The sequence below is a fragment of the Pleurodeles waltl genome, chromosome 7 (genome assembly GCF_031143425.1).
Source record: "Pleurodeles waltl isolate 20211129_DDA chromosome 7, aPleWal1.hap1.20221129, whole genome shotgun sequence".
NCBI classification, from domain to species: domain Eukaryota; kingdom Metazoa; phylum Chordata; class Amphibia; order Caudata; family Salamandridae; genus Pleurodeles; species Pleurodeles waltl.
Genome location: NC_090446.1, coordinates 133,059,547 through 133,084,872, shown reverse-complemented (window position 1 = coordinate 133,084,872; position 25,326 = coordinate 133,059,547). Strand labels below are relative to the sequence as shown.

The following is a 25,326-nucleotide window of genomic DNA, read 5'->3' as shown; positions in this document are numbered from 1 at the left end:
CAGCTGTTACCTTGAGGGTCCGTCTGGGCCCAAGAGCTCAACCTGATAAGCCTACGGCTCCATGGACTCGGTTCCCTCAGGGGATAGAACATCTTCCTGAGAAAAGGTTGTTTCTTTTGCTGTGAAGAAGCTGGTTCCTCAGTCTTCTTTCCTTTCCTCTTGGAAGGTAGGGCTATTATTCCAGACTCCAACACTTCTTTTTCACCCTGTGCTCAGCGTTGTGCCCTTGTCTTGACACACCAGTTCAGGCATGCCCAGCATGGCCGCATGGGTCTTGAGCTCTACTTCAGCCCAGGCCGAGGACGCCAGATCATTCCCTAGCAGACATTCTACTGGAATTGCAGAGGAAACTACCACCTGTTTCAGGCCAGTGACCCCTCCCCATTCTAAAGTTATTATTGCCATGGGATGGACTTTAGTTTGATTGTCAGCATTTGTAACTGGATAGGTCTGTGCAGCCAGGTACTACCCTGGGGAAACCTGTTTGTCTGGTCACCATGGTGACACTGGCACCTGAATCCCTCAAGGCTTCTATTCTATTCCCATTTATCAAGAGCTGCTGCCTGTATTTTTGCATGTTAGGTGGCAAGGCAGCAAGTGTGGGTAAATCCACCCCACCCTCTGAGACCAAAGTAGCTTTAGTGTGGACCCTGATTTGCTCTGGGCACACTGTTGATCCCACCTGGAGAATGGCTATTCCAGTACTAACTGGAGTAGTTGTGGGACTTCTTTGGACAGGTCTTGTCTCCAGTTTGGTGTCCATGCGGTCTACAGTTGACACCAGGCCTTCTTGGGATCAAAGTTTTTACCCTTAAACCCATTTGTGGATTGTGAAGAGGCTCAGGGCCCACCCTCCTGAGCAGGTTTTTGGGGCCCTGTAGAAGAGTGTTCTTGGATGTCTCACCACCCTTCCCCTGGGGAGGTTTGTGACCCCTTTCTTTTGGTCACCACCTGTGGAAGTTTTGGTCACCCTAGTCTTGACCCAGTGGTCTGCCTTCTTTCCCAATTCTTGGGGAGAAATTGGACATAGGTCTCCCAGATGTTGATGCAGTTTGTCATTGAAGCAATTACTTCACAGATGTTCTTTCATAAATAAATTATACAGCCCATCAGAATCACAACCACCACTGCCAGTTATCCAACCATCTAGTGGTTTGACTGAGAAGTCAACAAAATCAACCTGGATCGGGCAGAAGGATTTGCGAGCCCCCCTAAACCTAATCCTGTACTCCTCAGTTGAGAATCCAAAGCCCTCGATCAGGGTGGCCTTCAGGAGGTCATAGGACTCTGCATCTTTACCAGAGAGTGCGAGGAGTCTATCCCTACACTTTCCAGTAAACATTTCCCAAAGGAGAGGCCCCCAGTGATATCTGCTTACTTTTCTGGTTGCACAAGCCTTCTCAAAAGCTGTGAACCACTTGGTGATATCACCTTCTTCATATTTAGTTACAATCCCTTTGGGGATTTTTAGGATGTCAGTATTCTCTCTGACCCTATTTAAGTTGCTGCCACCATTTATGGGACTTAGACCCATTTCTTTTCTTTCCTTTTCTATGGCTAGGAGCTGCTTCTCCAAGGCCAATCTATTGGCCATCCTGGCTAACAGATGTCCTTCATTGAGGCTGTCCTCAATGCTTACAGAGGCACTGGTCTCCCCTGTGGAAGAACCAGGTTCTCTAGGATTTGTGGGGTCAGGGTTCTGTGAACCCTGTTCTCCCTAATTAGGACAGGAGGGGTGAGTTCTTTCTCCGGTTCACCAATTTCCCCATCTGAAGGAGCATCCTCCAAATCAGAGGGGTGGTCCCTTGTGAACTCTGCCAATAGCTCCTGGAGCTATGCCTTGGTAAGGTTGGACCCAGTCTTTATCTTTTTTGTTTTACAGAGAGACCTTAACTCTGACATCCCTAGATGCAGGTAAGGTGTGAGGTTGAGTTCCATCACTGTCTCTTCTGTTTGACTCAGTATCACTCTAAAAGTTGGGATTACTTTTTAAGAATCTAACAACTACTTCTAGAACTTAAATCCTAACTTTTAAACTTCAATAGAAATGCTAACAGGGACTTACACAAGGCCCTAGCAGAACTTTTGAAAATTGAGAAAAAAATAGTCAAATTGCAAAAATCAATTTCTAATGAAAATATTTGGAATTTTTTCGTGTGATCAGGTATTGGCTGAGTAGTCCAGCAAATGCAAAGTCTTAGCCCCCACCGCTGAGCCACGAATGTTAGAAGTTGGCTCTGTACAAACTATCTTACAGTGAGAGATAGTGTGCACAGAGTCCAAGGGTTCCCCTTAGAGGTTGATAGTGGCAAAATTAGATAATACTAATGCTCTATTTTGTGGTAGCGTGGTCGAGCAGTAGGCTTATCAGAGGGTAGTGTTACGCATTTGTTGTACACACACAAGCAATAAACGAGAACACACACTCAAAGACTTAACTCCAGGCCAACAGGTTTTTATATAGAAAATATATTTTCTTTATTTTTAGAACCACAAGATTCAAATTTAGGTAAGTACATAAATTGTAAGGTACTTCACACAGTTAAGTAGAGAACTTTGATTTAAAACAGCAGTATACAGTTTTGTTTAAAATGGCAATAAGCTATTTTAAAAGTGGACACTGCAAAAATCAACAGTTCCTGGGAGAGGTAGGTAATCGTTTATCAGGGAAGTAAAGCACTTACAAGTTCAGTCTCCTCAGCACAGGCAGACCACCGTTGGGGGTTCAAGGCAACCCCAAAGCCACAGGACCAGCAACACAAGGCCTGTCAGTGCAGAGGTCAAAGGAGGGCCCAAATAACAGGCGCCCTGGTTCCAGTCTGCTAGCAGGTAAGTACCTGTGTCCTCTGGGAGCAGACCAGGGGGGGTTTTGTAGAGCACTGGGGGGGGACACAAGAAGGCACACAAAACAGGCACAGGGACGGCCGGGTGCAGTGTGAAAAGCAGGCGCCTGATTTTGTATAGAAATCAATGGAGGGACCCAGGGGTCACCCTGGTGATGCAGGCAGGGCACAGGGGGCTTCTCGGGCCAACCACAGAATGGTCTAGGATGAGAGCTGCCTGCTGGTCACTCCTGCACTGGTAGGTGGTTCCTGTCGGTCCTGGGGGCTGCGGGTGCAGTGCTTGGTCCAGGCGTCTGGTTTCTTTGTTACCAGGCCGTCGCGATCAGGGTGAGCTCTGTATCCTCTTTGCAGGTGTCGCTGTGGGGGGGTGCAGGGAGGTCGACTCAGGGTGTCCTCATCGTTTGAGTTGCCTGGGAGTCCTCTCTGCAGTTGGTTGTCCTGAACTCAAGCCAGGGGCGTCGGGTGCAGAGTGGGAAGACTCACACTTCTGGCGGGAAGATAGAGTCTCTTTAAAGTTGCTTGCTTTGTTGTTGTTTCTGGATAGAGCCGCTGTCCTCAGGAGGTTCTTGGTCCTTTGGGTGCAGGTCAGTCCTCTGAGTCCTCAGAGGTCGCTGGTCCCGCTGAATGCGTCACTTTGTAGGTTCTTTGAGTCTGGAGACAGGCCGGTAGGGCTAGGGCCAAGTCAGTTGTCTCCGTCATCTCTGCGGGGCTTTCAGCTCAGCAGTCCTCCTTTCTTCAGGTTGCAGGAATGTGATTTCTTAGGTTGAGGATCACCCTTAAATACTCCATTTAGAGGTGTGTTTAGGTTTGGGGGGCAGTAGCCCATGGCTACTGTCCTGGAGGGTGGCTACACCCTCTTTGTGCCTCCTCCCTGAGGGGAGGGGGGCAAATCCCTATTGGGGGAATCCTCCAAAACCAAGATGGAGGATTTCTTAAGGCAGGGGTCACCTCAGCTCAGGACATCTTAGGGACTGTCCTGACTGGTGGGTGACTCCTTGTTTTTCTCATGATCTCCTCCGGACTTGCTGCCAAAAGTGGGTGTTGTGTCTGGAGGGTGGGCATACTAGCTGGGATGCCCTGGGGTGCTGTAACAGGCATGAGCCTTTGAGGATCACCGCCAGGTATTACAGTTCCTGCAGGGGGAGGTGAGAAGCACCTCCACCCAGTGCAGGCTTTGTTCCTGGCCACAGAGTGACAAAGGCACTCACCCCATGTGGCCAAAAACCCCATCTGGTTGTGGCAGGAACTGGTCTGCCTAAAACTGGTGTTTGGAGTGTTATACAGGGGGCATCTTAGAGATGTCCCCTGTATACCACTCCAAACAGTGTGGATTTATTGTGCTGAGAAGTTTGATACCAAACTTCCCAGATTTCAGTGTAGCCATTATGGAACTGTGGCGTTCGTGTTTAACAAACTCCCAGACCATATACTCTTTATGGCTACCCTGCACTTACAATGTCTAAGGTTTGGCTTAGACACTGTAGGGGCATAGTGCCCTCACCTGTGATATAGTGCACCCTGCCTTAGGACTGTAAGGCCTGCTAGAGGGGTGATTTACCTATGGCACAGGCAGTGGGTTGAGGGCATGGCACCCTGAGGGAAGTACCATGTCCACTTAGTCTTTTTCTCCCCACCAGCACACACAAGCTGTGAGGCAGTGTGCATGTGCTGAGAGAGGGGTCCCCAGGGTGGCATAATACATGCTGCAGCCCTTAGAGACCTTCCCTGGCAGTAGGGCCCTTAGTACCAAGGGTACCAGTTACAAGGGACTTATCCGTGTGCCAGAGCTGTGCCAATTGGGGGAACAAATGTACAGTTTAGGGAAAGAACCTGGTTAGCAGGGTCCCAGCACACTTTCAATCATAACTGGCATCAACAAAAGGCAAAGCATTAGGGGGTAACCATGCCAAGGGAGACATTTCCCTACAGTATTTTTCAACTAACTTATGCATATAATGGAAAATGCATGTCTCCAGTAGCTTCCCTGAAATTATATTGCTCATACAGAAAAGTCATAACATTCCTGCAGGACACTAGTTTGAGGAGAAATTGTTTCACTCAAGGAAAAGGTGACCCTCAGAAAGTTATTTTCGACTCAAATCGTTCTCCCGCGGGGTAGTGGGTGGGGAAGAAGGTGGAAAGGGGAGGAAAAACTCCCACATAGCCAACAAAATTCCACATTCTGTAAAACTGGATTTTTTGTATATTTGGGGCAGCACAAACGTCTGGAATTACAACAGATTAGACCATTTTAACAAAAATGTCAGCTACCCACTGACTCTTAGGCCCTAGGTTGTGGTAGTCGAATCCCTTCATGCCAGCCAGAGTGAAGGAGACAGCCCTCCAATCTTTTTGCCAGTAACTTTATCGGGTCCATTTTGAAGGAAATATATGGATGATTTTAAATTTCTACATTATGTTCAACAAAGTAAAGAGAAATTTGGATTCCATGAACAGTTGACTATGCTCCAAATTGTAATCAACAAAATGCGCCAAAATAACTAATTTAATTTGGTATATTGAGTGTTCAACGATAGTAAAGACCAGGGGGCTTTAGGCTTCGGCTTGATCCGAGGGCCCAGACCGTATATGAAGAACCCTCTACGAGCTGGTTGAGAGTTTAGTGCCCCTCAAAGGATGGTGTGGCCACAGTCCATCCTACAGCCCTAGAAGAAGCAAGTTTTCCATTGATAGAGTATGCTCGGAAGGAACAGACACGATCAGATTATCGACGATAGGGGCTTATCAGTAGCCAGCAGGCACCACAGGAAGCGCGGGTCAACGCATTGAGACTCTTGCAAAGTCCTACAAAATGTAGATAATGAAAGAACATATGATAAATTTATGAAACTCTTAGAAACCGACAAGGGGAGGCGTTCCGGCCAGGCCATTCACAGACAAAGGCTCCGAATGCTTAGCACAGTCTGGAGCGACTCAACGTACAGAAAATGACATGCCTTGTTCACAGTAGGCTCGCCTTTAATAGGTGTGTCAAGAGACAGCATTAGCTGTATTGTTAACCATGTTAAAAAAAAAAAAACACCCTACTGTGTGTGTATTTATATTTTTATTAGGGGCCTTTAGTCATCCCTCTTCATCTACTCATCTGTCATTCACATTCTATTTTCGCTCATCACGGCATATTGTATAGTGCAACAAGTTAGCCCACTTAAGCCACTTAAGCCATTGGCTCTCTTCACCGTCAGTCATGGCATTGCACTTTTGTACATCCACTTAAGGTATAGTTCACTTCCGTGTTAGGGTTGGTAGGTCAAGCTCTGCTTTTTTTGGCATTTATTTTATGCTTTAATTATATTTGCAACAGATTTTTTTTAACATTTGTTTTTTCAAATGTATGCAAACGACAGCAGCATTTTTTTTATAGAACTTTTACATTGATACATTTGATAGGTTTGCAAAAATAGCAACTAGTTATGGGCTTGAAAAGACAGACCTATTGCCTTTGCCAATGCTCTATAGTCTAATATAGTAATAGCAATTTTGGAGCACGGGTACTGATTGCGGGTTGAGCCTGGCTAGCACCTCCCAGTACCGCCTGCATAGCTTTCAGTCTTTGGGTACCTATTTGGGTGCAGTGGGGGGGGGGGGAAGCAATTGCATTTCATTCCTGCTAGCAGAGGAGATTGGCAGTGACCCAGGAGGGTGGCATTTATTAACAAAAGGTGCCTGGGGAGGAGTAACCATTAAACATTTCACGTGCTCTATCCTCCGACACATTGATCTTGGGCGCAAGATTTAGGAATTCCAACTTGCCACTGTATCTACTATTTTCAGTTAACTAAAATATGCAGGTCAGAGGCAGGGATCATTTTTAATTGCCTGTTTTGGTACGCAGGAATGTCTGACCCGGTTGAGGCCTCTGACTTTATCGGACATTTCGATTCCTTGTAGGCCCAGCAACGGGGGTGAGGGGCGTAGCTTCCCTTGGAGCGGCAGGTACAGTGGCACTGGGGCTGGTCCGTGATCAGTCACCTCCCACACCCATAACTCTTGGATTGGGGTCCCGGGGAGAGGGGGGGGGGGGAAGGACTGCCAAAGTAGGAGAGGTTTCCCCCCCTCCCCCCCCCCCGGGAGATTTGGGGAAGGTGGTACTGCCCACAGGCACCATTTGGGTGATTTTTGGGCTTCGGGGAGGGGTACAAGTAGGGGAACATTTTGTGGAGGGCTACCATTTTGGGCAGGCGACAGTGGCCGGTAGCAGATATTTTTTCTAGTGGTAGGAGATAGTTAAAAAAAAAAAAAATTAACAATACACTACATAACATAAGAATTACAGCAGGCAGGACTACATTGTGCGGTTGTTTAGTGGTGAGGGTAGTGAGGGTGTGCCATTTCACAGTCCGTAGGGAGCTTGGGCATGTGACCAGTAGGAGGCTGATAGAGCTTACCTGCTGGTAGGCACGGTGGACTATCGAGTGCGGGTGGCACTCCAACTTCTCCAGGAGGCCCAGCGCATCAACCTCATCCACGACGGTGCATTGGAGCACCGACGACCAGCTAGGCCATGGGTACTCGCAAACATTTTCCCAGGGGCCAAAAAGTTTGGTCTGTGATGTGCCCGGGGCCGCATTAATGCCAGGGCAGTGGCGGTTAGGTGGGGTGGCTGGGGGGGGGGGGGGGGTATTGGTGGCAAGATAGGTGTAGGAGAAGCGAAGGATATACATCTACTGGCTGAAATAAACAATGGGAAACCAGAAAACATGGAATTAATCCTGGCTTATCCACTTTTCTAAATTGTGTGAGCTTTGGCAATTGTTTAATATCACTGCCTGTCCTTTTTCTGCATTATCACATATGAGAAGACCTCGAATTACATGATTTCATGGTGTGCGCTGCTTCTAACCTGCTTAAGTTTCATTTGCTGCTTCTAACCTGCTTCTATGTTTCATGTATTAAACTATGTTGTTGTTCATGTATGATAGGAACCCAGCCCACCCATAAAGTGCACATACCAAGTGACTTGTCTCTTTAATTTACTATTGGTGCGGTTATCAGGGTAAGGGGAAGAATTAATGTTTCCAAATTTATGTTTGAAAACTATCACTTTTAAATGAATACATCTCAATGCACTGATAAAATAAATTGTTCTAAGGTGAAAAGGTGAAAAGGTTCTGCATGTTAACTCAATACACTTAATTTTGAAGAGACTGTCTTAGTTTGACACTTAGGCTGCAAGATGTCTTTAAAAATGAAGGTGTTTCTAAAGTTAAGTGCAGGAGTCCCTAGTTATTTCCTTTCTTTTAAGTTTGAAATAAATGATTGTGTCTATTTAATATTTTTATTGTAAGTGCTGAGTCGAGCAAACAGCTGCTCAGTGCTCCTGTTGGCCAGGGGGCCGCATATAAAGGTCAGAGGGGCCGCATGAGGCCCGCGGGCCATACTTTGAGTATCCCTGAGCTAGGCGATCTCAGTGGTGGCAGCTGTGCTGGCCCGCTCGCTGCGCAGGACCCCAGGTAAGACTGGAAAGGCGCGAGGAGGGGTGGGAGCGACTGAACGGCGAGGGGTAGGCGGGGAGCACACGCAGCTTCCATGACCACAGCTGCGGTAGGGCTGCCAAAATCATGTCTGGTCATGGCAAGGGCCCGGGGAGGGGAAGTGACTGCCTAATGCTTGGCGGCATTGGGGCTGGGCATGCTGGCACTGCAGGAGGGATAGGGATGGTGCACACTGGGCACGGGGGAAGGGGCAGGCTTTCCTCAGGTGCGGACTTGGCAACCAGTGCTTCACGTTGTGGAGCAGGGGGTGAAGGAGAGAGTGGGGCCAGACCCCGAGCATCGTTACAGGCCTGAGGGCAGGTCAGGGGGGTGGGAGCCAGCAGTAGCAGAGCAGGGTGGGGGGGCCTGGTATCTCCGAAGGGGCACACCTTACTTGAGGTGGGGTGATGAGGAGGAGGGTGGTGGGGTAAAGTCAAGGGGGATAGGATCACGTTGACTGCCCGCCCCCCAATGCTCACTTATGATATAAGGGGCTACTAGAGTATGCCAAGGATGACTTGGGTGATGGTGGTGCTGCTGGGGGCCAGGGGAGGCGAGCGCAGCCTGGAAGGGGTAGGGTGGGAGGACAAGGTAAGCAGCGAGGCAGGAGACAGACAGGCAGACAGGGGTTTGAGGCAGTGATCACCGGCACATCGGGCCTATTTTGGACGGGTGACGCGATGGAGGAACAATGCGACACAGGCAGGTTTGGTGCAACCCTGGGATGAAGAGAAGGCGGGGCCACGGGCGGCCGGCTGGATTACATTACTGCAGGAGCAAGGAAGCTGGGCATTGGAGGCTAAGGTTGTCCTGCGGAGACCCTGTGATGCAAGGGGTTTTGCACCTGCAGGCGTCATGGTCTCCAAGGGGCAGCAGCCTGGCAAATCGGAGCGGCTGGGAAGGCTGAGGGTGGCCCCCAGACAGCCGTCACAGGACAAGGTCCTTGGAAAGGAAGTCATGCAGGGGGCTAGGGCCTTTGGGAGCGCCCTGTCAGGTGAGTATGCCGAGGGCATTTATGAGCATGGATTAAATTATGATGAGGAAAGTATTGAGGTGGTGCACAAGGGGCGGGGGGAGGTCTAACCCTGTATCTCAGTCTTTGTAGGCGGATGTCGAGCTGAAGGGAGGCACCCAACTTGCGAGGCAGATGACACAGGAGCAGCCCCTGTCCTTGACACCAGGTTAGGTTCAGAACAAAAACAGATTTGTGTTGGTGGCTATTGAGACGAAGGTGGACAATATGGAGGATCAGTTACATAAAGGGGTTTATGTCTCGGATGTCGGGTGGGGACGGAAGGGGGGTTGGAACGGTGACTTTGTGGACAGGAGACGAGGCGGGAAAACCAAAAGGGGACGCAGATGCTGGCAAGGCAGACGGAAAGGTAAAGAAATTACCCAACATGGGGGTACAGCAAAACCCCTTGGGGCATACCTTATGTTGACTACAAAGGAGAAGATTTGGAGGGGAGAATACGTGGAAATATTAAAGCTTTTTTACATAGGGAGGTCAGGTCCGAGGAAGGTTAGAAGGAAGATGACTGAGTTAGCCAAGCGGCCAAGAGTCCCGTTTACTATGGAAAATTGGACAGCTGCATTTCTAATATTTGCAAGCGTGTACTGCGAACGCGTCCCCGAGAGGTCAATTGCGCTATTTAAATACATAGACATCTGTAAGGTGCAGCTGAATTATGGGGGGTATGCCTGGGTACAGTACAATGAGGAGTTTCGGGCACAAATGGCGGCCGATCCTGAAGTTCAGTGGGGGTAGATTGATGTAGACTTATGGCAGCACACAGTGGCCCCCTCAAAATTTGGCAAAACCATTTTTACGGCCAGTGGATTGCCCATTACTTACCTGCCCTCTCGCTAGCGCCCCATCCAGGGTGGGGCGGGAACAGGCACTAAAGGGGTGTCTGGAGCAGCGGGGACAGGGGCAGCGAAGGCAGGAGCCTGTTGGAGTTACAATAAAGGATTGTGCCATTGTGAATACTGTAAATTTCGACACAAGTGTTTGCGGTGTGCAGGGAGCCACGCGCTTATTAACTGCTATGTCAATGTCAACAATGGATCCCCGGGGACGGGGCAGGGTCAGTCCTCTCCAGGGGTTAACCAAGGGGGACAAGGTCCAGCTCGGGGCAAGGGGGTGGGCCCGGTTGGTGGCGGGGGGGTGGGCTGTCATAACAGCCCCGGTGGGATTTAGTTTGGGATACACAGGACTTCGATACAGGCGGTGGGCTGAGAATTTGAGTTCGGTAAGAGGCAAAGAGGTGGTTGTAAGACAAACTTGAGAGGTGGCTGAGGGGTGCATGGAGGGTCCTTTTACACACTGGCCTTTGGAAAACCTTATCATTTCCCCGATTGGTGTGGTGCCCAAAAAAGAAACCGGGCAGTACAGACTTATACATCTTTTAGCCTGGCCAGAGGCGGTCATCCGTGAAGGATTTCATTCCGGATGAGTTAATCAAGGTTTCTTCTGCGTCGGATGTGGCTATTGCTATGGCGCAGTCCCTAGGCCCAGGTACATTGATGGCCAAGACTGACATCAAATCAGCCTTTAGGCTGTTGCCAGTCAATCCAAGTGACTGAGCTTTTGGGCATTCAATTTCAGGAGAGGTGGTATGTGGACAAGGCATTACCCATGGGTTGTTCGATTTCTTGCTCCCTATTTGAGTGTTTCAGCACGTTTGCAATGGATATTTTCCACAATCACAGGGTACAAGGTGGTGATGCATTACCTGGATTACTTTTTCTTTGTTGCTCCGACAGGCTGTGCAGTGGTGCTACCGCAGTTTCAGGAAATTGTGGGGGACCTGGGTGTAGCCCTAGCCTCTGAAAAGATGGTGGGGCCCGGCACGGTCTTATCTTTCCTGGGCATTGGGTTGCACACAGAGGCTATGATGGCTTGATTACCAGGGGAAAAACAGGTGGCTATGATTGTGACGGCAAGGGTCATGGTGCGACAAACTAAAGTGATGGTCAGGGACATTCAGGTACTACTTGGCCACCTTAATTTTGCTTGCAGGGTGGTTGGAGCAGGGAGGACATTCTAGGAGACTGGGTATGGCTTTTTCTGGGCATCGGTTACCCCATCATGTGCAGCTTAGCGTAGGGGTGAAGGAGGATTTGAGGATGTGGTGTATCTTTTTGGAATCCTTTGACGGCATACCCATACAGTTGTGGATGATTTGCGAATGGGATGTTCAAATATTTTTGGATGCAGCAGGGGCGTCGGGTTTTGGAATATATTGGCAGGGCAAATATTATGCGGAGGAATGGCCGGTTGAATGGCGGTGTGGGGGGAGGGGGGCAGGTGGAGCATCACGTTTCTTGAATGGTTTCCCGCTGGTGGTGGCAATATGCATATGGGGTCACCTTTTGGAGTATAAAAAAGTGTTGTTCGATGTTGACAACCTGGCAGTGGGACAAGTTCTTAATAGGCAGTCGGCGAGGGAGGTACAAGTGTTGCAGTTGTTGGAATGTTTGAGGCGCAGCATTATGTTTAGGGCGCAACATGTCCCAGGAGTGAACAATGACATTACGGATGCATTGTCTCGTTTACACTGGGAGCGGTTCCATGGGCTAGTTGCGGAAGAGGACCTGTGCAGGACAAGAATGCCAGAGGCGCTGTGGACCATAGGCAATGGCAGATGCTTCATCTAGTGGTGAATTCGTTGGCACACTCCACACAAAAGGCATATGCCAGGGCGTGGCAGGAGTTTTTGCGGTCGGTGCGCGTAGGAGGGACTCCGAAAAAGGACAGAATGGAAGATATGGTGCAGTTTATCATGGACCTGGTAGAGAGAGAGGGCAGTCTAGAATCACTATAGCAGGGAAGTTAGTGGGCATTTCCTTTATGGGAAAATTGTTGTGGTTTATGCTGGGGAACTGGGTCAAAGGCTTCTGAGGAGTTGGGCCAAGGAAGAGGGGAAGAGGGGCAGTGTGAGGCAGCCAATGTCACTGAGACTCCTAAAAAAGGTACTGCAGGCATTACAGGTAGTATATGTTCGGACGAGAATGAATGCCTATTATTTCGGACCTTAATGTCATGGATGTTTTTTGGAGCCTTCCGGTTTTCAGAATTGCTGGGGTCAAAGTTGAGGACGGCCATAAGGTGGGATGACGTCCAGTTCAGGGCACACGGTGTAGCTCTTCGGATCGGGAGCCCAAAAATGGACCAGCTGGGGAGAGGAGTACACGTTCTCTGGCCATATCCAGTGTCTGGGATATGCCCCGTAGCGCTGGGCAGACAGCTGAAGGTGGGTGATATGGGCGGGGATGGAATAGTTTTTCGACAGACGGGAAAGGGGTTACTGCATACCAGCTTCTGGTAATTTTGAGGGGAGGTCTTAAGCTAGTGGGCAGGGACACTTCTCATTTTGGGACCCACTCTTTCCAGATCGGGACGGCGACAGAGGCGGGGATAAGAGGATGGAGCAGGGACTGCATGGGGTTGGGGAGGTGGAAATCAGACGCCTACAATAAGTATGTGAGAAGTATGGAAGGGATGGAGGAAAAGGGACCACGTTTAACATGTTTTTTTTCTTCTGCAGGTTCCGTGCCAGGTCCGGAGGTGAGCTTTCTATTGATATGGGTTGTCAGGCATTTGTACGTCAAATGGGCCAAGAAGCAAGCAAGGCGACCAGCTATTGAGGAAAACGTGGGCTTGGCTGGGAGCGTTACAGGGTGCGTTCGGATGGGAAAGGGGGGGATGAGGTGGCAGGACATATTAGGGAGACTGCAGAAATAAAAAGACAGGGGTCATTGTCCTGATGTCCTGTTGATACATTTAGGAGAAAATGATTTAGCACAGAGGACAGGTTTAGATATGACGAGCATGAAAAAAGATTTACAGGAAATCAATCAACAGTGGCACGTGATATGGACAGCTTTTGTTCTGCGGCGGGTGTGGAGAGGAGCGAAGAAACAGGGGGCAACAGAGCAGGCGCAGAGGAAAATCAATAAAGAAATGAAAGGTTTTTGTGTGGCAAAGGGATTTACATATTTAGAGCATCTGGATCTTCGGTTTGAAGACAGGGAATTTTTCAGGGGCGACAGTGTGCACCTGTCCTTCATGGGCATGTAGTTGTAGCTGCTCCAAATGAAGGAGGTCCTGAAGGCTTTATTCAAGGAACAATATTAAAAGAAAGAAAAAAAAAAGTAAAAAACACAAAGGAGGGGGCTTCAGTAGTTAGACGCTGTGTGGGGAGGGGACAGATAAATTAAGGCATTCCATTTTCTGGTGGCGGAGGCAAGGAAAGTTCACATGACAACGAAAATAAGTATTGACAGCGAATGTGCCAAGACACTTTCAGATTGAAAGGGGTGGACAGCAGCAGGACAGGCAGGAAAAACTTAGCATTAGGGGTATGCTAGTTGCAGCTTCAATTGTTAGGTGGCAGCAGGAGACAATTATGGTGATAAAAACGGATTCGACAAAAAAAAAAAAATCAGTATTAAAAGGAAGAATGTATTAAAAGACTGCAAGGTTAAGGGTAAAGGGAGGGGGGGCGCATTTTGGTTAGGTGAAATTGGCTGTAAAGTGAGGTTTAGTTTTGTGAGACAATAGGCCAAGGTTAATATTGTAAGTGCACCTGTTTCCAATAAAGCGGCCTTTTTCACACACACAGCAAATGTGTTGTGGTGTTGTTCCCCCTTCCCCAAGTCAGTAATGCCTTTAAAAATGCATGGGTGTTGTAGAGTTGGCCTGAACGAAAGACACATGAGGCCGTGGTGCATGAACATTCCAGCAATATATTTTTATTATTTTCTTAGACTTGCCCCCAAAGACCCCCACTTGTTCCAGGTCGCCCTAATTTATCCCCCGCCGTTATTACCAGCCGGTAGCATGGGGGGAAAAAGCAGTGTGTGGGTGGGGAGGGGGGGGGGGAAGGGGCATAAAGGCTTTCCATCCATGAGTCTGCTGCACTTGGTGTCGCCCGCGAATGACACTACATCTGTGGTTGAGAATTCACTCTGGGCAACGCATGACATCGGAAAAGACAACTACAGAAAATAGCTCCATCCCCCACCTGAACCTGGAAGAGCATCAAGGACCACTCGAGAGAAACCCAAAGACTGGTGCTTCCCCATTCAAGATAGACAGTATAGAAACTGATTTTCTGGAGCCGCAAATAGGTCAAGAAAAGGTAAATGAAGTATGAACATAACAGAATACCGGTGTTTCTTAGACTTGTTTTTTTATTTGCGGTTATTGCTTCAGGGACATTGATTGAAAGTTGGGCTATTTAAAGACAAAATGAAAGTACAAGTCTTGCAAAAAAAAATAATGAATACATGCTTCATCAGGGCATTATATGCAAAGTGACATCAATCACGTTAGGTGTATATAGTGACAGATGCCCAGTCACCCCACGTCATGAGTGGCACTGAGCTAATTCTGTTTTGGCCAGGGATGCTCAGCAGTGTTTTTTTTTTTTTTCCTTTTTTTACCACCAGTGGCCGTGAGGAAAAGATTGGTGGCTTTACAAAGCTACGACAGGTGGAAAGTTTCACGATACAAGCCTCTTGAAAGTGAGCTGCACTTCTACCGAATCCCACAGCTCATGAAATAAGCCCTTTAAAGAGAAAAATCTAGCACATAAATCACAATATACTCTTTTTAAAAACAAAAGGAATACAAATATGGGCTCGTGTTCATCCATGTCATGAACGAAAAAGAGGCGTACAGATTTCAGTCACCACGCAAGCTCTGAATCACGTCTTTACACATTTTTGAAATACATTCACGAAAATGCTTTCAATGGGCAGTGACATTGAGTCACATTTAAAGCAGAACAGTTCCTTGTGCTAATCCGAAACTTAGACCCATATTTGTACTTTTTTAGCGCCACATTTGCGTCATTTTTTGACGCAAAAGCAGCGCAAACTTACAAAATACAATTGTATTTTGTACGTTTGCGCCGCTCTTGCGTCAAAAGGCGGCACTAAGAAAGTATAAATATGGGCCTTAGTTTATATAGGGCCGTGTACCCTCGCGCGGATTTGCGCAAGTCTTTTTCACACCCTAATGTATCTGGAAATTAAATGCAGGTCTCAGCCTGCCTCCATCAGTGCTCAGCAGCGCCACCTCGCGGTCGCTGGCGGAATGGCGCTGCACAGAGTACCAGCGAGCAAACCCTTTCAAGACGATCTTCCATTATTATACACCCGCGTGAGCGAGGTTCAGTCAGGGTCATGTTATGTTGATAGAAATTCCCCTTTGTTAGTCACATTTTTCTCGTGACTGCACCTAGCTCTCAGTCCCTGCCACTGAATGTTTGTGCATAGTACGCAAATATACAGTGCTAGAAATATGTGAATTAAACAGAATAACAGGCTGACAACACGATAAACATGCATGCAACAGTTCGAGCAATGTGTCCTATCTGTTACATGGAAAACATGTCAAACGTTGGCAGGTTGGTTATGCCACAACCCAGAACTGTGAATCTCAGTCTCCCCACCAGAGCTGTGGCAGCTCGACCTGTCTACAGAGAACTCTGGAACAGAACCGTGGTCCAACCCAATCAATGCTCGACAGAACCCGGGGCGCAGATTTGGGGGTGAGAGGTCGTGAGCTTCAGATTAGATTTCCTCGAATTCTCGCTGACATATGAATGTTAAAATACATTATTTGAGATGCAGGACATGGGGTGCGGGGGTGTTAAGGGGCAGTGCAAACGGAGAGCAGTGCTGACTACTAGGGACACTTAAAACACAATCTTTTTCAAACTAACGAGTGTGTGCGTTTTTGTTTGTGTGTATGTAAAATCCCATGTGAAACCCAACATACCTCACGTACCCAACTGCAAGCACCTATACCTAACAATTCATTACAGGATACTTTAAGGCAGGTGTAACTCTCCAAAGACCCCCCACAATGAATCTATGCCCTCGAACACAACGGTTCTCCTCCGATGCTCTCTGGGCCTGACTCAAAGGTAAACTTACACTTGCTGTGCTAACTTTACTTTTTGGGTATTCTCAAACTGAATGCAATTTTCCTACTAGTCATTTTCATCCTACTCATTTTCCTTTCCTAATAGTCATTTTACTAGTACTAAAATTACACTGGTAGTTTGTGAATACGGAAAAGTAGTAACGTTACTTCTGCAAGTATAAATGTAAACAAAAGTGTAAGTTTACCCCCTGTGAATCAGACCCCAGTGCTTTAAGTCAGCGGTAGTGATGGGCTGTGAAGAACGTTAGTTATGTCAGGAAGAGTGACGTGCTGTGCGCAGTGCAAGGCGCTATGATGGGTCCGCAGCATTGCTGCCTGCAGTGTTGTCAGCACTAGTGCTGCTGCCACCCTACGTTTACGCCAGGAGTACTGGGTGCGCCTTTAGGTCATCAATATTACGTCACTCCTGCTGTGTGCAGTGTTAGGTCAACAGCAATGTTGCCAATTTAAGACTGCACAGAACTAGTATTGCTGTGCAGCGTTACGTCACAGGTGCTGTGCAGCGTTACGTCACAGGTGGTGTGCAGCGTTACGTCACAGGTGGTGTGCAGCGTTACGTCACAGGTGGTGTGCAGCGTTACGTCAGCAGTGTGGCGCCACAGCTTTACATACTTGCCGCCTTCTCTTCATTGCTCAGCTGCTTCCAGGAGCCCTTTTCCTTCTCCTTCAGCGCCTTCTGCTCTGCGGTCAGCTCCTTCTGGAACGGGACATCCGGCAGCGGGAAGATCCTGTGGTCAAAGTAGTTCTCCCCAGGGACATCCACCTGCTGAGAGACTGAGAATGTTCCACTGTTATCATCTTGGAGGGGAGCAAGCGTTTGTGAAAGACACTGCATGCTAGTACACTTGGAAGTTTCCCATCTCCAGCCCCCCCGCATTGCTTTATCACATACCCCCAGAGTGCAATCACTTCTCAGCAGGGGTGCTACACTTTTGTAAACACTGACAGTACTCTTCAGCATTACGCATGCACTATGGGATATTTAACAACTGCACTTCTAGATTTTAATTTCAAGAATGCCTCGCCCCAATCTTTGCCCTGGTGAAGCAGATTTTCAGAAGGAGTGGCTTGCTGGTTGAAACCCACTATCCAGTGATTTACCCCACCTTTAGCTGGAGGCTGCCCTACATGAACAACCATTGGCAAAGCCAACTAGTCTAGTTTAAGTAGGAGCTATTGGCTTTGCCAATGTGTTTGTCATGTTGTACACCAGCGTGGCAGCTGTTCAGCATGGCTAACGGTTAGTGACAAAGGGGAGTGGCATAGTGTGTTGTGTATTCAAGTGGCATGGAGTGAAGATGCGTAGAGTGGTGTACAGGGAAGTAGCATATAGTTCACTATGTAGAGTCCATTTTTCATAGAGTGTTGCATAGTATAGTGGCGTAGAGTGCATAAGTATAGAATTCAGTGGTGTAAAAGGCAGTGTCATAAAATGCAGTGGTGTAGATAAGAGTGGTGCATGTTAGAGTGCAGTGGCACAGAGTAGAGTGGCAGAGTGGTGGACGGTATAGTGCTTTAGAGTACAGTGGCATAGAGAAGTGCTGCAGTGTGCTGAGGTGTAGAGTGGAGTAATGCAGAGTAAAGTGGCATAGAAAGCAGTGGCATGGATTCTACTAGCATAGAATGCAGTAGTGCAGAGTAAAGTGACGTAGAGTTCAGTGGCATGGAGTGCACTGTTGCAGAGTAAAGTGTCTAGAGTGTAGTGGTATAGTGTGGCATAGAGTGCACTGGCGTACAGTACAGTGGCATACAGTAGTGGTGTTGGGCAGAGTGGCTCTCAGAGCCGACGAAAATGGTGTAAAGTGCATTGGCATAGACCATGGGGAATCGAACTTTTTGCCGGGGGCCAAAATTACAGTCAGGTTTGTGGCCGAGAGCTTTACCGATAGGCCTGTGGGGGCGGACAAGAGTGAAGGGGCAGGGCTACAGGTGTAAAAAACATAACTAGGCAATGCTGTATATAAGTACAAAGCTACAAGGAGGACAGTTTCACAATACATTTTTATTATCATACAACAGCATTCTTAAGAGGCATTGCATGGTAAGCCTCGCTAAGTGGATATTCAGCACAGGTTTAACTGAGGCTCAAAAATAGGTACATCAAAGGAGGGTATTCTAAGAACTTATTTTATACTTCATGTCTCCAATTAGTGGCCTGTAATCTGGTACTATGTCTGAAATGGCAAGCCTTAAGAGTTGATCCAGACGTAAGTCTGTTAGCTTATTTCTGAGTTTACTCTTCAACAGTCCCATTGTGGAAAACAAACTTTCACAAACATATGTTGACCTAAACATACAAATTACTTTCTGGACCACTTTAAAAAGAACAGGAAATTTGTCACAAGGCACAATGTTCCAGAATTCCTCTGGGGCCTGCCCCAAAAAAGATGCTTCGGGAGCTGAATTGTGCTGCATGTCTATCAGCTCCATTTGTGCTTGCGCCCTTTTTAAGCCAACAAGTTCAACATCAATATTTAATGCACTCACCATCCAGGGGTTTTCAACCAGCCAGAACAGAGGGGTGAGGGCTCTGAATTGAGAAAAATCGCCATTTATCTCCTCAGAAATTTCTGCAAGATATGCACCAAGGTTTACTGTTGGCAGCATTTCTTGTGCATTTGGAAACCTCTGTGTCACAGCCAACAGTTTTGGGAAGTGGGTGAAGTCAGCAACATCTAGTTCTTTAAATAGTGCAAGCTTACTTTCAAATGAGTAAATACCATTCATAATGAACCACACAAGCTGTTTTTTGCCTTGCAGCATCGAATTGAAAGCATTGAAGAGTGCAAATAGATCTGAAAAAAAATGGAGCATTAAAAGCCATTTCACATCTTTAGTTCTGGGAATGACTGACCTCTACTGTTTACAAAGTATTCAATTTCAGGAAGCAAAGCAATGAACCACTCCAGAACTTTCCCTTTGCTTACCCATCTCACTGCAGTGTGCATCAGGTCTGTATATTCAGCTTCAGAAACCTGCAGCATTCCTTTAAAAAGTCTATGGCTAAGGGCTTTGGCACGCATAAAATTAACATTTTTCCCTGCACGTTTTAGGACGTTATTCAGGTTTCCATGCTTTAAATTTGCACACAAAACTTCCTGATGAATAATGCAGTGGTAGTCTATCACAGTATGTCCGGTTAACTTCTTTTTAAGCAGAGATACAAAGCCTCTGTCTTGGCCTACCATGGCAGGAGCCCCCGCCCTATCAGTTGTGATGCGGTCAGGAGTGTCCAGTGGTATGTGATATGTTTCAAAGTAGTTGCAGATGCTGTCTAGTATATCTTCTCTTGGGTGCCCTTGCAGTGGTAGAGGTACTGGAGCTTTTCTTTGGGGTGAAGAGGTTGGTCCAAATACCGCTACCAAACTAATAACTGGGCCACATCGCCTAAATCTGTGGACTCATCCATGGTAATGCTGAACAGTGACTGACTGCTCTGATCGCCTGGTCATGGACATTTTCACCCATTGCCTCTATTCTGCGTGCACAAGTGGAATCTGATGGCTGTAATGCATTGATTTCTCTTAAAACGCTGGCTTTGTTGCTACGGTTGTGAAACTAAATTTCAGCTACTGAAAGGAAACATTTCTTCACCAGCTCTGCCTAAGTGAATGGCTTCTTATGTTTGGCAAGCAAGTAGCATATTTTGAATGTTTCTGTAACACCCTCAGATTCCTTCATTCTGCAAAGGAAGTGCTTCTGCTGGGAAAGAAGAGATTGCTTTAACAAAGCCACTTTTGCTGAACACAATTTTGAGTGCAATGGGAAGTTAAGTATATCCTGTGTCAAGTTTTGTAGTGCCATTCCAGGTTGCATCTCTTAAGAACATTTACTTTCTCTTTGCAAAGCAAATAGGTGGCTTCCTCTTTTGGCCATTCAAAAAACAAGTACTCTTCCCATGCTGCCTGGAATGACCAGTGTTCACTCTGTATGGATCTGGGTCATTTACAAGGCTTGGTAACTGGACTGTGTGCCACTGCAGAGCTCTCGGGGGGTTGTTACTGTGCAATGAGTAACAACAATCAGGAATCAGATTTCTCCCTGGCGACTGAGGGACCAACACCGCCTGGCGACTGATGGACTGACGCCACATCTCACTACACACCTCTGTGAGCAACACCAAAGTAATGTTTTGTTTAACCATACAAAGTGATGTGTAAAAAGGAAAGGATGCACATTGTGATAAAATGTGCAATTGTTAACACTCATGCTTGCCTTTATCCATTCCCAGAGGGGCATGTTATAAAAATATTTTTTTTCTTTTTGCAATTATGCTTGTAACTTGCTAGGCGTCATACAGTGATAAGGAGGCCAATGAATGGGAAGCAGCAGATTTATTTTCAGCACACCAGGGGACGCAGCAATAGAAACCAACTCTGCATGAAATGCCAGAAAAACAATCTAGGACTGCAGCATACTTTAGGGGTGATAGATAAGGATTCAAGACACACATTTTCACATGTAATGGACGTTATACACACACACATATATATATATATATATATATATATACACACACACACACACAGATTTTGTGCCACAGCAGTATTTGAACAGTTGTATACCTTATCACCACACTTTCACATAGAAGCCCACTTATTTGACATACCTGACCCATTGCTCTCTATACGCTCTCCACACACAGTCCAAAGACTGGATGAGCAGTGTTGAAGTCATGCTACTAACGTAGTTTATGAACCTAATTATTGCATGAAAGAGTCAAAGGCCTGTTGGCCTGGCGACTGAGGACCCCAACCAAATCCTGGAGCATGGGCTGCCATTTGAACAGAAAAGATTGTACCTACCTGCCAAAAATATGTACTCAGGTGTCAAGTCAAGGCTAGTAGAATACAGAATTATGCTGGTAGTCCAACAAAGGATAATGTGATTGAGTAAATCCTACTTGTGACATCTGCTCCAGGGGACAAGTAGATTGCTTCATGCTGAAAGGGCTACTACAGACCCTCACAGCCCTTCTACAGCTCCTAAGCAGACTTCATTGAGCGCTTACTCTGAAAACCGAGGGATTACAACAGTACTGGCATGGAGAACCTAACCAAAATATCTCCCTTCTGATCATGAACCAAGTTATCTATTGTTTCTCAAATAGCACAGTTGTAACTATCTCCACATTGTATAATATATTGTTTCCTGGTCTCCTGGGAAAGGTTATATCTGACCAAGGACCACAATTCACTGTAAGGGTTTGGCACAGTAATTGTGCTGCTCTGTTGGAGATTTCCAGCATATGCCCAAGCTTCCTTCCCCAATCCGACAGCTAAAACAAATGAGTGAACTAGCCTTTCAAACCCTAACTTTGTTGCTACCTTGCGGAAAGTGCGGGCACTTGAGTAGATCTGATTTTGGTACTGGAATTTGCAAACAACAACATACTTCTACGAAGCATTCTCCTTTTTATGCATTTTGTGAGTTCTGTACAAGGGCGTAGCTTGGTCAGTAGGATTGGGGGTGTGAGCTTCAGACTGTCTAACAAACACGACAAGCAGGGTACATGAGAGGGGCTAAAGGGGCAGTGGGAAAGGGAGACAAATGGGGATTGGCAGGGGTAGTAAGTGGGAGGAAACAATATTTTGTAAGATAACAAACCTATTTGAAGACTTTTAAAGCAGAGAGGGAGAGTGTGTGTGTTTGTCAGTATTTAGGTAACAATTCCAGGTGAAATCAGAATGACACCTCGCCATACCCGAGTGAAAGCACCTGTCCCAAACTATTTGCCATAAAATGCATTTATTAGGGGGGTGTAACGCCTCAAACATCACCCCTGATGCTCCACCCCTGCTTTGAATTCAGTGTGGTGGGCAAATGAACGTCAGTAGTCTGCTGAAGGGTGAATGTAGCTTTGTTTTCCCACCACTTTTATCTCCGGCTCCCTCCTTTGAAAGATCATCAGTAATTGTATTTGTTCCAATTGTACCCTGGCTTGGTACGAACATCTGACGCCAAAAGCAGCCCAATGGTCACCGCTGTCTACTGACCTAGAAACTATCCGGGCAAACAAAGTTTCACTATGAAGATTCACCCTGCTTGTCACTTCACAAACTTGCCAAGAGCTAAACCGAGATTTAAGTTGTATTTTCTCAAGCGCTGTGCATACGTTATGCAGGTTTAGGTGCACAATTACACAAATGACTATTTGTATAGCACACAATACAAACCAAACTATATTTTGAAACTTAATTGCAGGTGTTAATTACAATCCAATTCAAAAAGTAGTTTTTTTTTTTTTAATCCAAGCCAAATGAAAGACTCAAAACCTGAAAGATGAAAGCACATGTCTTGAAGGGTACAGGGAGATATTTGTAGGGGACGCCTTATCCAAACATTGTACCAGGATTGAAACTTGTGTCTTGTAGGCAGTGATCTGTGCAGCTTATTCACTACCTACTGGACTATCTGCCCAACATACCTGCAGGTTAGAAGCAAAGCATGGAGCCGGCACATTAATCCATTGCACCGCGGTTCTAGGACTCAAATCTATGACGAGCAATTGCCCGCACAGAGTTCAAGTGCATTACCCTCCGGAGTTATCTTACAAGTATTATACTAAGACTTGCTGGATAGACCGAGGTCCATGCAGGACTCTTCATACCAAACACCCTCTTAAAAGTGTGATCAGTGTGTGGCCAAAGCCAGCCCAGCCTTACGGAGTTAACTTGGCCTAGCTACATGTTTGGGACAAACTTTGTAAAATAGGAAATACCAGCAAACCAGCGTGATGGACTTGTTTCCCCAGTGACTCCCACTTTCTGGACTCTGCTGTTCCCTACTCCACCCTGTTTTTACTGAATTGTAGCATCTCCCACTTGTGGACTCCGAGAGTAAACAACTTGTATTTAAAATACTGGATCACTCCTTTTTAAAACAGATAAAACACACCAGTGGGTTTAGTACATCCTGCAAACTGGAAAAGCAACCCAATGCCTCCCAAAAGCCCTCTTTGGCCTTCCCAGGCTACAGAGAACACAGTCCAGATTTGCCAGGACCACTCCTTCCCCCCTCCCCTGCCCTTCCCCCCCCCCCCCCCCAAGCATCCCAGCAGATTCCTGCCAATAGGTTGCACAGTCTAAGAATGTAGTCTGCCAAGCAAACGTCGAAGCCAATGAAAAAAGATACTTAGAAGTATTTACAGTCTGTAAAGAAAAGGACCATGGAAAACACTGGACTTGGTTACCTGGTTTGTCAATGAAGAGTCATGTCTTGGTGCTTGTGGTGTAATTGTACATAAATAGCTGAATTTCGTTAGGCAAAGCCGAATGTGGGATGCCACCACTCAGTCAAAAACAATGATTCACGCAGAACTAATTCACAACAAAAAACTGGATAACATAAGAATATTACTGTTGTTCATGCAGTAATGGGGAAAAAATTGATCTTCACACAGTAGGTTGCAGTGTAAACAACAAATTTATTCATACCATAAATCCAGTCTGATATGTAAAAACTTACTGTGCAAAGTGACACCCCCCCATGTAAAAAAAAAAAAAAACAAAAAAAAAAAAAAAACTTGAGTGAACAAAAGTGGTGCAATAACCAGGTAGGTTGGTAGTAAAACAACCACATACTTCTTTTCCATTATAGCAGGACAGTTGTTGCCTGTTACATCACTTATTAAATGACAAGCGGTTTGTTTGCATTAATGTGTTGACAGTGTTTTGGCCCTTTCTGAGGATGATTGGCTCTTCTATAGAATTTGAGGTGGCCGGGTGATGTGAAAGAATATTCAGCACAATGTGTAAGAGTAGGGAACATTCTTAAGCGCTGTGACAGCATGATGGGGTGGGACAAAACAGCTTCCTGCTGCTGTCCAGTAGTGAAAAAAAACAAACGCAGGCTGCGACACACAGCATGCAAGTAATAAACCTCACACCGATGTGTAAGCCAGTCCATACTCTGTTACAGTCCATGAGTTGTAGCACAAATTCTGTATAATTGTTCGATAGTGGTCAGAAAAGGCTACGCTGTTTCACCACTCTTCTATGGTGTTCAGTCCGGCCTTGATGGAGTTGCATCTGTCTATCCACTTGCACTTCATGCGCCGTATCCCGAACGGGTGCTTAGGGATGCAATGAAGAGGGCATGGTACAGCCAAAGGAGGGATATCCTGCACACTAGAGACAGAGAATGCTCAGATCAACTGGTTTGAGTCACCACATTCTGCCCAGACACCTACAAAATTGTCGAGTGAAAAACAATACTGGCATGTTTTGAGACAGACTGAGGATTTATCTGGGTTGGCACTTTTTTGCCTGCAGAAGGGGTAAAAATATTGAAGTCTACCTGTTCCATTTATACACCACTTCGCCTAAACCTAGGCAGCAACATCGTACAGAGCTGGGGTATGGATTCCGCCCCACCCCACTTTAGGGGGCGCTATAAGTGTAGTAGCTGTGTTGCCGGACAATTTACAACAAATTGTCCTTTTTTCCTCTCATACAACTGTGATTCTTGAACTGAAACACCACAGTAATTCTTGACTGGTCAGGTTACATAACCCCAATATTGATTGAGTAATTTTGTTTTAAAAAGAAATAAATATCCGAGCCACATCGCGCTTCAAGGGTAAGTCATTTGTATTTCCTGATGTGGAATTCTTCTTTCACGATGCGCTAAGTATATTTACTTACACATGTGCTTTGATTCCCCCAATCCCTCTAGGTCCCACACACGAGTGTTTGCATTTTGTGCTTACACATCGGTGTGAGTTATTACTTGCATGATGTATCAGCCAGTTTTTTTGTTTCACTTCTGGCCAGCAATAGTTATCCTTTAACCCTCCCTATCATCCTGCCACGATGCTCTAGTAAGTTCCCTGCCCTCACATTGTGCTCTGCTTTGTTTGTAGAGTCCTCCAGACCATATCAAGTCCTGAAGAGACCCCAGTATCCTCAGAAAGGGTCAACACACCGTTGACAAATGCAAACAAACTGCTTGTCATAAGTGATGTAACAGGCAATGCCTGTTCTTCTGCAATGGAATAGAACTAGGAGTTATTTGCCTACCAACATAC

The 25,326-nt window shown here is 46.6% G+C and overlaps 1 protein-coding gene across 3 annotated transcripts in view; it reads right to left on the bottom strand.

Moving 5' to 3' along the window:
- Window positions 1–25,326, bottom strand: part of COX4I2 (cytochrome c oxidase subunit 4I2) — a 162,391-nt gene that overhangs the window by 27,539 nt on the left and 109,526 nt on the right. For all 3 annotated transcript variants that reach the window (XM_069243350.1, XM_069243351.1, XM_069243349.1), the window contains one exon: window positions 16,911–17,072. In XM_069243350.1, the coding sequence (XP_069099451.1) occupies window positions 16,911–17,072 (162 nt within the window). The remainder of the gene's footprint in view (window positions 1–16,910; window positions 17,073–25,326) is intronic.